The sequence below is a fragment of the Labrus mixtus genome, chromosome 8 (assembly GCF_963584025.1).
Source record: "Labrus mixtus chromosome 8, fLabMix1.1, whole genome shotgun sequence".
Taxonomy (NCBI): Eukaryota; Metazoa; Chordata; class Actinopteri; order Labriformes; family Labridae; genus Labrus; species Labrus mixtus.
The window spans coordinates 1,433,742-1,447,069 of NC_083619.1; the positions used below are offsets into that span (position 1 = coordinate 1,433,742).

General features: G+C 44.0%; 1 protein-coding gene across 8 annotated transcripts in view; it reads right to left on the reverse strand.

Moving 5' to 3' along the window:
- The window catches only part of depdc5 (DEP domain containing 5, GATOR1 subcomplex subunit), a 39,570-nt gene that overhangs the window by 13,248 nt on the left and 12,994 nt on the right, over window positions 1-13,328 (reverse strand). For 7 of the 8 annotated variants that reach the window (XR_009673940.1, XM_061043770.1, XM_061043769.1 and 4 more), the window contains 6 exons: window positions 12,194-12,329; window positions 11,995-12,086; window positions 11,210-11,266; window positions 9,399-9,582; window positions 9,016-9,176; window positions 6,345-6,462 (listed from right to left, as the gene is read on the reverse strand). Coding sequence is in view for 7 of the 8 variants with exons in the window: in XM_061043770.1 (XP_060899753.1) it covers window positions 6,345-6,462; window positions 9,016-9,176; window positions 9,399-9,582; window positions 11,210-11,266; window positions 11,995-12,086; window positions 12,194-12,329 (748 nt within the window). In the remaining variant the exon portion in view is untranslated. The remainder of the gene's footprint in view (window positions 1-6,344; window positions 6,463-9,015; window positions 9,177-9,398; window positions 9,583-11,209; window positions 11,267-11,994; window positions 12,087-12,193; window positions 12,330-13,328) is intronic. The other variant, XM_061043772.1, reaches the window with a different exon arrangement.

The following is a 13,328-nucleotide window of genomic DNA, read 5'->3' on the forward strand; positions in this document are numbered from 1 at the left end:
CCTGTAAGCTGTTATTGGGGACAGTGCTTTAATTAAACACATAAAAGAGGCCAATCCTTGGATAAAGACTTCTCTTAAACCCTGGTTTCATGTGATGACAGTACATCGAGCCAAGGGACCATTCAAGCTGTTGAGATGGATAGCCTATGATTCCAATTTCATGCAGAGTGCATGTAAGCATGCACTGCATAACAGGATCTCTCGGCTGTGAGCCAGGAGGAGGATGCTTTTCGGATTGGGGGCCTCTAAATCTCATCTCTGCTTTTTGCAGATGATGCTCTGTTGGCTTCTTCAGGCCTGTGCATCCATTAGGCATTGTGTGTGTGAAAAGTTGGGAAGAGGGTCAGCACCTCCAAGTCCAAGGTTATGGTTCTCTACTGAAGTCCGTATCCGGCGCCGCTCTGGGTGGCCGCTTGTTACGGCAGCTCTGACCCCCCTCGTTATTGTTTTTTAGTTTATTTTGTTAATATTGACTTTTTGTTGCTGTAACTTCGCGAGTAACTCCAACTCCAAACAACAAACATGGATATTCTTCTTTTTGGAGTATTGGTGCTGTTTTTCTTTCTCTGTGGACTCTTTAAAACTTCCTCTGGAGACCCATTCAGTCATGGCTCCATTGTTTACACCCGTGAACAGCTGATTGTGCTGTGCCAACCTCGGTTACATTCAGCCGAAAGACCGGACATCCCCGCAGAACTACGGAGGAAGAGAAGGGGATGCAGAGCCGGAGTGAAGTGAAAGAAAAGACGGTACAAACCATCCGTGCCGTCTTTAATTATGGGGAATGTAAGATCTCTCCCTAATAAGATGGAGGAGCTGACAGCGCTCACCCGGCTTCAGAGGGAGTACCGAGAATGTAGCATCATGCAGTTCACGGAGACATGGCTGAATGAACTCACTCCGGACACGCTCGTAAACTTGGACGGCTTCCACCTCATCAGAGCGGACCGGAGCGCGAGGGAGAGCGGTAAGAAGAAAGGCGGGGGAATAACGATGTATGTGAATGAGAGGTGGTGTAACTCTGGGCACATCACTGTTAAAGAACAGCGCTGCACTAAGGATGTGGAGCTGCTGGCTGTAAGCATTCGGCTATATTACCTCAGCAGACGCTGCTGCAGCCTGTGAACTCATCCACAGTGTAGTGTCTCAGCTACAGACATCACACCCCCAGTCTCTTATTCTCATCTCAGGAGACTTTAATCACGCTTCCCTGTCTGCCACTCTCCCTACTTTCACTCAGTATGTTGACTGCCATACCAGGGAAAATAAAACTTTGGACTTACTGTATGCAAACACCAAGGATGCATACAGATCATCACCCCACCCCCACTGGGCCGCTCAGACCACAACCTGGTGAGACTGCAGTCCATTTACATACCTATGGTGAAAAAACAACCCCCCACAACCAGGTATGTGAAGAAGTGGTCTAAGGAGGCCACTGAGGCGCTGCAGGACTGCTTTGACACCACCGACTGGGAGGTGCTGTGCAGCCCACATGGGGAGGGCATCGACGGTTTAACTCACTGCATCACAGACTACATAAACTTCTGTGTTGAGAACACTGTACCCACCAAAAAAATACAGTGTTTCTCCAACAACAAACCCTGGGTGACCCCTGAGCTGAAAACCCTGCTCAATGAAAAGAGAAGGGTTTTTAGAGCTGGAGATAGAGAGGAGCTGAGGAGGGTGCAGAAGGAGCTCAAGAAAAAAATCAAAGAGGGTAAAGCCAGCTACCGGGAAAAGATGGAGGAGCATTTACAACATAAAAATGCAAGAGAAGTCTGGAGGGGCCTGAATAACATCTCAGGCCACAGCAGAAGGCGTGGGAGGGGAGTGGGCCAATGAACTGAATCTGTTCTTCAATAGATTTGATTCTGCTCCCAACCCTACCCCCACCCACCAGACCAGCCCGCTTCTCAGACACTCCATCTGAGTACCCTGCCACCCCCCTCAACAGCCCTCTCCTCCTCCTCCTCCTCAGACGACCCCCCAACAACCCCCTCCTCTTCTTCCTCCTCCACCGACGGCCTCTCCATAACAGCTGATCAGGTGAGAAGTCAGCTGAGGAAGATCAAGGCGAGGAAGGCCACAGGTCCCGACGGCATCAGCTCCAGACTCCTGAAGGATTGTGCAGACCAGCTCAGTGAGGTTCTTCTGCACATCTTCAACCTGAGCCTGAGACTGGAGAGGGTACCGACTCTGTGGAAGACGTCCTGCGTGGTGCCAGTCCCAAAGACATCTCACCCCAGGGAGCCTAACCACTTCAGACCTGTGGCCCTCACCTCTCACCTGATGAAGACCATGGAGAGGATCATCCTCAACAACCTCCGCCCCCTGGTGACTTCAAATCTGGATCCTCTGCAGTTTGCCTACCAGCCGAACATCGGGGTGGATGACACCGTCATCTACCTGCTGCAGAGATCCTGGACTCACCTGGAGAACACCGGCAGCACTGTGAGGGTCATGTTCTTTGACTTCTCCAGTGCCTTCAACACAATCCAGCCTGCACTGCTCAGGGGGAAGCTAGAGAGGGCAGGAGTGGACTGTCACCTGGCTGCATGGACAATGGACTACCTCACCAGCAGACCACAGTACGTGAGGCTTCAGGACTGTGAGTCTGACACGGTGGTCCGCAGTACAGGGGCCCCGCAGGGGACAGTTCTCTCCCCTTTTCACTTCACCCTGTACACCTCGGACTTCTGTTACAACTCTGGGAGCTGCCACCTGCAGAAGTTCTCCGATGACACAGCCATCATGGGGTGTGTGTCTAAGGGGAGCGAACAGGAGTACAGGCAGGTCATCATGGACTTTGTCGACTGGAGTGAGCTCAACCACCTTCAGCTCAACATCAGCAAGACAAAGGAGATGGTGATTGACTTCCGCAGACTGCACCGGTGAACATCCAGGGTGGGTGAGGGTGGAGACGTACAAATACCTGGGTGTTCACCTCAACAATAAACTGGACTGGTCCCACAACACAGACGTCCTGTACAAGAAGGGCCAATGTCGACTACACCTGCTGAGATGACTGAGGTCCTTTGGAGTGTGCAGGACTCTGCTACAGACTTTTTATGACACTGTGGTGGCGTCTGCACTTTTCTATGCAGTGGTCTGCTGGGGAGGAGGGAGCACAGAGAGAGACAGGAAGAGACTGAACAGACAGTTCTGTCTTGGACTGTCCTCTGGACTCTGTCGAGGAGGTGGGTGAGAGGAGGATGTTAGTGAAGCTGACATCCATCATGGACAACCCCTCTCACTCCCTACATGACACTGTGGGGGCCCTGAGCAGCTCCTTCAGCAGCAGACTGAGACACCCACCCTGCAAGACAGAGCGCTACCGCAGGTCGTTCATCCCATCTGCCGTCAGACTGTTTAATCAGACTCTTTAACAGCATCACCACCTCATGCTACACACTGTGTGTGTGTTTTTTAAGAACAAAACCCTTTCCTGTGTAGTTACTCTGTAATTTTACATTATTGTATTTTTTTATTTAACTGATGGAAATATGTTTGATTTGATTTTAACTCATATTTTTATTTTTAATAATTATATTCCGTCCCCTGTTTTCTGGAGCTGCTGTAATGCACAAATTTCCACCATGGGGGAGCAATAAAGTTTATCTTTAAGTAATGGTGGGTTGCTCCCGCCGAGTGGGGAATGAGTCATTGCCTCAATTTAAGGAGCTAAAGTATCCAGGGTCTTGTTCATGAATGAGGGTACAATGTATTTGTAAATTAACAGAAAGGTTGGCACAGCATCAGCAGTTACAGTGGGTACGGAAAGTATTCAGACCCCTTTACATTTTTCACTCTGTTTCATTGCAGCCATTTGCTAAAATCAAAAAAGTTCATTTTATTTCTCATTAATGTAAACTCAGCACCCCATCTTGACAGAAAAAAAACAGAAATGTAGAAATTTTTGCAAATTTATTAAAAAAGAAAAACTGAAATATCACATGGTCATAAGTATTCAGACCCTTTGCTGTGACACTCATATTTAACTCACATGCTGTCCATTTCTTCTGATCCTCCTTGAGATGGTTCTGCTCCTTCATTGGAGTCCAGCTGTGTTTAATTAAACTGATTGGACTTGATTAGGAAAGGCACACACCTGTCTATATAAGACCTTACAGCTCACAGCGCATGTCAGAGCAAATGAGAATCATGAGGTCGAAGGAACTGCCCAAGGAGCTCAGAGACAGAATTGTGGCAAGGCACAGATCTGGCCAAGGTTACAAAATAATTTCTGCAGCACTCAAGATTCCTAAGAGCACAGTGGCCTCCATAATCCTTAAATGGAAGAAGTTTGGGACAACCAGAACTCTTCCTAGACCTGGCCGTCCAGCCAAACTGAGCAATCGTGGGAGAAGAGCCTTGGTGAGAGAGGTAAAGAAGAACCCAAAGATCACTGTGGCTGAGCTCCAGAGATGCAGTAGGGAGATGGGAGAAAGTTCCACAAAGTCAACTATCACTGCAGCCCTCCACCAGTCGGGGCTTTATGGCAGAGTGGCCCGACGGAAGCCTCTCCTCAGTGCAAGACATATGAAAGCCTGCATAGAGTTTGCCAAAAAACACATGAAGGACTCCCAGACTATGAGAAAGAAGATTCTCTGGTCTGATGAGACCAAGATTGAACTTTTTGGCTTTAATTCTAAGCGGTATGTGTGGAGAAAACCAGGCACTGCTCATCACCTGCCCAATACAATCCCAACAGTGAAACATGGTGGTGGCAGCATCATGCTATGGGGGTGTTTTTCAGCTGCAGGGACAGGACGACTGGTTGCAATTGAAGGAAAGATGAATGCGGCCAAGTACAGAGATATCCTGGAAGAAAACCTCTTCCAGAGTGCTCAGGACCTCAGACTGGGCCGAAGGTTCACCTTCCAACAAGACAATGACCCTAAGCACACAGCTAAAATAACAAAGGAGTGGCTTCGGAACAACTCTGTGATCATTCTTGACTGGCCCAGCCAGAGCCCTGACCTAAACCCAATTGAGCATCTCTGGAGAGACCTGAAAATGGCTGTCCACCAACGTTCATCATCCAACCTGACAGAACTGGAGAGGATCTGCAAGGAAGAATGGCAGAGGATCCCCAAATCCAGGTGTGAAAAACTTGTTGCATCATTCCCAAGAAGACTCATGGCTGTACTAGCTCAAAAGGGTGCTTCTACTCAATACTGAGCAAAGGGTCTGAATACTTATGACCATGTGATATTTCAGTTTTTCTTTTTTAATAAATTTGCAAAAATCTCTACATTTCTGTTTTTTTTCTGTCAAGATGGGGCGCTGAGTGTACATTAATGAGAAATAAAATGAACTTTTTTGATTTTAGCAAATGGCTGCAATGAAACAAAGAGTGAAAAATGTAAAGGGGTCTGAATACTTTCCGTACCCACTGTATGTAAGCATTGTACTGAACTGTATTGATGCTAGAGGGACCTGAGCCTGAAGGCAACGCTTTCAATTTACCATCTAGCACCAAACCTCACAGATGGTCATAAAGCTATGGACAATGAGACTGTTGAGCCAGAATGAATTGTGAAAGGATCCCGATGAGGTGGTTAATGCATCTGATTAGGATGCCTCCAGGAAGGAGTCTCCAGGGTAGACCCAGAGCTCAGTATTATGAATTGTAAATGGATTTCAATCAATCAATCAATTTTTATTTGTAAAGCACCAACTCATAACAAGTGTTATCTGGAGAGACTTTACAAAAAGCAGGTAAAAGACCTTACTCATTGTTATGTTACAAAAAGCAGGTAAAAGACCTTACTTATTGTTATGTTACAAAAAGCAGGTAAAAGACCTTACTCATTGTTATGTTACAAAAAGCAGGTAAAAGACCTTACTTATTGTTATGTTACAAAAAGCAGGTAAAAGACCTTACTTATTGCTATATTACAAAGACCAAGACCAAGATTTGAGCTTGTATAGCGCTTTTCTAGTCTTCAGAGTACTCAAAGAGCTTTTACACCGCAGGTCACACCTATACATTCACAGACTGATGGTAGAGGCTGCTGTGTAAAGTGACCATCAGAAGAAACTAATCCCATTCACACACATTCATATGCCACCAACGAAACAGTGTGTCATCCCCAAGAACACATCGGACATGTGGCTGAAGAAACCCCGACCTTCAGGTTGAGAGACGACAGATTCTACAAACTGAGCCACAGCCCCTCCCCCCTTCTAACCTAGAATGAGAGAGGGATTTGAAGGACGACTTGCTTAGCATGCCTCCACCATGACTGGACCCCGATAAGTGGGAGAAAATGGATTGATAGCAAAACATGGGAAAAAGGCAGAATGAGTACTCGCTGCATACAAGGTTGCATACTCACTTGGGCAGGTAGCGAGTAACTGTGATTATCTTGTCTTTGAGGCAGACTTTATGGAAAGTGCGGCCCATACTAAGCCAGTACACATTCTCCTCCTCAGCTCGATGCAAAGACACAAGACCTGAAGAGAGAAAAAAACAGAAAAGACACATCCAGTAAGTGAAGGTGGAAAGGCCATTTCAAATTGAATATCTTAATCTCAACAGATCAATCAAAGAATCAGGTTTATTTGTTACATGCATTGCTGTTTTTCTGACGTGGCAATAGTTTTCCTATTAATGACACTCTCTGTGGTTCAGTATTTGACAAGAGACAAATACAAATTGTTCAAGTCTCTGAGGTGTTATAGTCTTATCCTTCTCACCACTTGTGTCCACTCTACAGAAGCTGTGGTTAGAGCTGTTTACCCCGTTGCCCCAATCTGTCAGCTGTCTTTCAGTCATCACCAACTTACTTGGTCTTGTTGGGCCACGCAGGCTTAGGACAGTCAAACAATGGACTTGGGCCTGCACCTTATTTGAGTTATTCACTGAGATCACAAAGAGGCCTAAAAGGACTCTTAATCCCAGAATCCCCTGCGGTACTTCACACCTATGTGTGAAGTAAGGGGGGACCGGAACCTCTCTCTCCTCATTGGAGGAGACCTGAGGTAGACCCCCCATGAAGCAGGCCAGGCTACAAAGCTCCAAGACTTCCATTGTTCTTTCTCTTTCCACGTGCTGACTTCAAGTGTTCGGAGACCCAAGCTCACCTCCTGTTTCCTGCAACAATCTCCCTTTGTTTTAAGTTTTGGCGCGCAGGTAATCCGCGGCCGGCAGTGTTCTAAATCCCGAGCTCGGATTGTCCAGTGAACGCATCTCAGTTTCTCAGAGAGCGTCAGACTATAACAGATTATCAGAAAGATAACGGTCTTATTCCGTCCTGCAACGAAAGGACATCAACGGACATCTTTCCACTCGACGGAGAACCAACAAAGCCACTCTTGCCGTAAGGGACCCTCGCTGCCATCAGACGCCTCTGCACCAGGACGGACAGAAGATCTGTTTTATTGCCAGACTCTTTTTCCTTCACCAATCGCGGGCAAAGCGATTCACAAGTGAGGCTTAATTAGGTCTGGGCAGAATTAGCTTTAGAGAGTGTTTTTTAACAATTGTTTGATTGAAGCAGAAACTGTAATTTTTATCTTTGTTGGACCGCTGCGTCCTGAGTTTTACCTGTTTAAAACTCTTGTTGTTCCCGTTTCGGACCGCTGCGTCCTATATGTGTTTAGCGTAACAGCGTTATAACCGGGTATTACTCTTCTGATCAGAAAGGCCAGTGTAAGCCATATTAACTTGAATTCGGCCATTGGTTTGTTTCTGTGAATGAAGGGAATTACTCCGAGTTGTGGCGCAGGAGTTAGACTGTGATCCGGCCTCTTCAGGCACGCATTTCTCTCCTCCTCTACTCTCCTCTTTTATCCTCTTTTCTTCCCCTTTTACTAACAGACACACACATATTCCTGTGTAGACGTACATCTGGAGACTAACTCCACCACTGCGCCCCCCACACACACACACACACACACACACACACACACACACACACACACACACACACACACACACACACACACACACACACACACACACACACACACACACACACACACACACACACACACACACACACACACACACACACACACACACACACACACACACACACACACACACACACACACACACACGACATTTTGGTTATATTTACCTGAGTACAGGTTGGTGCCCCAAAACGAGATTAAACATAGTTTAATCATATTTTATTTATATTATTAATAATTAAGTATAATTATTAAAGAATAGAACCAAAGTTGACTTGATACAACCCCAACAGTCTTATACCAGGTAGTTACTGGTTTCCCAAGAAGTAGTCATTGAGAAACCAGTTAATAATGCTACGTTAGGGTTGTCATCAGTGATGTTAGCTGGGGTCATTATAGTTTTTGTAGTCTGTTGCTGTACTTTGACCTCAGGAACATGAATAGGGTTTGTGCTTTGTAGTCGTATTTGAATGTTGTGTAGTAGTGTTTCAGAGTGTGTCAATATTTGGGTGGAGGTCAGGAAGTCCTTTTGATAACCTAAGGATGTGTCTTCTAGCTACATACTGAACCCTAAATGGCTCCATAAGGCATAGAGAAACACAGAGTGGTCAGTGCAGTCCATTAACCATTCTGAGACTAAGCTAGCTTGATGTCTCTGGCTATGAAGAACTCAGTAATCAGTAACACCTGCCTATAAGCAGTTTATAACTTATACAATAGTAAGTAACAAAACAATAATTCAATAGGGACGCATCTGTATTTAGCTCCGGTGTGATGCAAATCACTGTGATGATTATCTCCCTCGAGATAAAGTCACTCAGTATTTTATTGACAAGACAATCCCAGAACAGCAGTTTAATATCTCATCTGTCATACAACCCCTACCCCATTTCTTCTAGCATGCTTCACATATCCCAAAGCTGAAATGCAACAAATTTAAGGAGGAGTAGCATTGGGGGGAAAAACACGATGTAGTTTAGGAAACAGGTTAAGAACTCCAGACTTGAGAATACAGCAAACAATCTGAATATGTAAAGAATTGTAAATCAATGTCCACTAAAAAAAAACTAATTATATAAAACAATGTTTCACCTCTGCTGTAATGAGGGCTGCTGCCAAGTGGTGTGGCCACAGAGGGTTGTTGTTTCCTGTTATTGGGTTGAACAATGATCTGGTACCCCTGCATCAACCTCTGGCATATGAACTCCTCAAACACTTGAGACGCACTCATCACTGGGGATTCATCTTCCCGCCTAGGAATTAGACAAAAGCAAAAATAAAGATGAACCAAAGACACAGCCTGAGCTTTTCACCAGCTTCATGCTTGTTAGGAGTCTGAGATACAGGAATCAGTTTTGTGCTCTTAAAAATTAAAATGATCATCCTGTAAAAGACATAATCCCTGCTAGAGCCAATTTCAGGCATGCATTGATTGGCTTAAGAGATTTTCACTCTTAAGACATCATGTCATTTACCTCTCCAGGTCACTGTGCGGAAGCAAGTCATAGCAGCCTTCAGTGTAGTCGTTCTGCAGCGTCTGGCGCTCTGGAAAGTAGTCAGTGGTGAGGGGCAGGCAGGCTGGTGTGGTCAGGGACTTCCAGTCTACCCCAACTGTGCAGCAGAAGCTGGGCACTGTCGGGGGTGCAGATATCAGCAGGGCTTCAGGAGCACACCCACCATACGTACATACACACATACAAAAAAAATAAAAAATCCCCACAACAAGACAAATGCATGTACCCGCAGTAGAGTGGTACATGTGGGGGATGGAGAAGGGAGGGAAAGTATAGTGGGATGATGTTAATAGAAATAAGGAAAAGAGATGAAGATATGAAAAGGGAAGAGAAAGAGGGAATAAAGAAACAAAAACAGGGAAGAAAAGGGGAGAAAAAACAAGTTAGGTGTTATTCATACTAGCCTTGTCAGCCCAAATGGTGATTCCAGAGGGGCGTGTACTTGTGAAACAGTAATCAAACATGCAGATAGTGGCCTTGTCATAGTCAGTGTGTGATCTGCCTGACTCACAGGGAAATGCAAACTGTGTCCTGAGCTCAGCAAGGGCGTGAACCATTAAGTGACCGAGTGAATTTAAGCAGAGAAATCACAGCATGCAACAAACATTTTAGTGAAAAAGATTTGAAATATTTCAGCCAAGATCCATTTGTTGGCAGAAGCAACTATTTGACAACAATCCAGTGACATACACTTTGCAAACCCCCATGCAGAAACCAGATCGCAACACAAGCTTGCTTATTTAAAGAGGTCATGGAATAGAACAATTATACGGTAATTATTGAGGCTATACTACAACAGCAATATTTGATTTGATTCAGATTCATTGCTTAGCTCTAATTTCCTTTTTGGTTTTGCAAATAAATTTAAATAAGACCAGAATCCTCTGTGAACTGGTCCTGGTCCTAAACTTACCTGTTTATGCAAAAGAACAATAAAGTTGATGTCATGCACTGCTTTTTGGAAATAATCATGAAGGCCACAGAAGTCAGTATAATATAAACATTCATCAGATGATAAAGCAGATTCTGTGAGTACTGACCAGCTGATTTCGTCGTAAAAAAAAACCCCATCTGAGCCACACGAGAGAAAAAAAACAGCTCATTTGTGCTCCCTTTGCCTGCAGTAGCCTCATTTATGGAACATTTATCTATTGAAAACAAGATCAACAGAAGGCCCAGAAAAAAAGGTAGATAATAGTCTGATAGAGAAAGTGAGGATACACAGGGAGGAATGGAAGGGAACCCAAGCCTTATGATCTCTAATATGGAGACAGAGGACCAGTGGTGCAACCTGCCTGCTTAAGATGAATGAGTTCCCATTGGCTAACTCAGATAGTCTAAGCTCTCATAGTATTTGTTAGGGTGCAAAGAATCACAAATCTCATGGTTCCAAGCATTTCACAAATGTGTGTCATGGACCAGAACATTTTTCAGAAAAAGATAACCACAAAAGAAGTTTTTATACTCCTCAGCTAGCATTGGCTGTAATTATGCATTTTAAGGACGTTAGATCACAATGCCTTTATTACACATAGTGCTACTACTCCAATTTAAACGAGCAGTATGATGAACCTGAACTCTTGGGGTTCCCCGAATGAGGTGCTGTCTTAAGCAAGTGGGGCGGGCCTGATCTTGGAACACGGAAACAACTATGATCCTTTGCACCACTAATATTTGGTGATTATTAAGAATATCAAACCCAAACTTAAGGTATTGGCAGCGTGACCATTTTTGTATCAATTGACATGTTTCTGTTTTCAAGATGAACTCACTCGGGTTAGCACCGCTGAGGGAAAAGTCTTCAAATGAGCCCCGGTTGGTTATCATTCCTGCACAGACAGCACAATCAAAATAAACACAGAGTGACAGAGTGATATCTGTACTTATCATTACTCACAATCCCCTATGTCACACATCAGAAATAACAGAATGAAGGAAGTAGCTTTCTCGCTAGCTAACTCTTTAATTATTTATGACCTGGTAAATGTAAATCAGTGCCTAGTTGGAGGTCTTTGAAGCAGTTCACTCAACAAGTGTTCAAAGTTCACAATTCTGTCCGGTCTCAGACTAGTGAAATGATCAAACTGGGATGGGTGAAATGCTGGAACACTATTATGACATGCATAATATTAGATTTATTTTCCTTTTTGTTGGTTCTTGCCAACCTAAAATAACAGTCAGAGGCAAACCAACACGGGCACCACTTGTAAGCAGATAGTCTCAGAACTATAACACATTTATAGTTTGGAACTTATATGGGATAACTGAGAGAATGAATTCCCTGTCTGACTAGAATAAAAGACATATCCAAATGTGGCTTTCAGGTGATCTTTTTCCCAGCAGGAGTGTGTGTGTGTGGTGTCTTTATAAACTGTAGATTGTTTGTCCATAACAACATGTCAACCAGTGACACTTTCTGCCTCATTTGTGAAATTCTTACTGATTTTGAACTACAATGGAGCTCTGTGGCACAATGGGGTTCGTGACATATGTGGCACAAAGGAGGTTGTAGAACAGCCGAGTATCGTTCAATAGTGTGTTTAATGAGGCATATCACCACTACTGTTGTTCCCAGGACTTCCAGTCAACTCTTCCATCCCTCCACCAATGTAAAGGCTGTTGTCTCCTCCTTGCCGTAAAGTTGTTCGCCTGAAATAAAAGATAAAGAACAAGAATTCATATGAAAGATGTTCTGTATGATATTATTCTTTAAAAATTGAAAAGATTTTTTTTTTTTGTAGGTACGTTGAGCCCACCGTCCAGTGGCCTCATGATATGCCAGCTCCAGCAGCTCAGCAGAGGTGTGTGCAGGATCTCTCTTCTGGCTGCCTTGCAGTTCAGCCATATTCTGTCTGGTTTGGTGATGGATCTGTATCGCCTCTCCAGAAGGACCTAAGGAACAACAGAAGTCAATATCCTGTGGGGCTAAATTAAGTGGCATCACTTGCAAATCTACAGTCTCTTAAAGGCTTTATATGTGATTTTTCACACTTAAATAGAAATCAAGTATATCCTCTGAAAATAACTCAGTCATGACTGAGTCATGACTGTCTACAATGGGTGTAACACCCGAGTCCCACTGTCTGTGATGTTTTCAGAGTCCTATCTTCAGTTTGTTTACGTCGTCGGGACGGCCGGATGACTCCTCCCCTCGTGTATAAAAGTTGTTTAATTGAGGGACTAGAGAAAAGAAGAATAACATACTGTACTCACTGATTAACTGTGTTTCTAGATCACGCTCATTTCAGGTAAATTTACATGCAGTGTGAAAATACGAGCATAATAAAGATCACTAGCATTAGCATGCTAACACAACAATGCAGCACAAGTTGTTTTGGTTTCATGCTGGTGCTCAAGGGCGACATCTGCTGGATCAAAAAAATCACATATAAAGTCTTTAATCACACATAAATGGGTTTAGAAATGTCAAACTTACTATTAGCTCAGATCTCTGTTGGGCACAAATTCAAACTTTGTGTAGGAGCCATATTGCTCATCATGTGGTCAGCATGTAATATTTGGGTTATATATGTGGACAGTCTTTATGGTTAATAAATATGAGAGGAAGGAATATTTTCATTATTTACAGTAATTTAATAAGTTTAAATATTTACATAAAAAATGTATATGGATAATTCAAATGCAGAACATGTTACTTGTGAGTGGAAAACAGCAACTTTGCCACAGTAATTGAAAGAGCTTTAAATTCATTGGATCTGGGAATGGGAGGGGTTTGTGGAGTTAATTGGGCTAAGTTGAAGCTAGCAGTGAGTGCAGCCAGTCTTTTAACCTCTCCTCATCTCTCTCTCATGTTTGATCTTTTGTATAACTTTGGATTAATCAGTTTTTTTGTTTATTTTTGTTGAAGAAAACACTTAAACTTTGATCGAG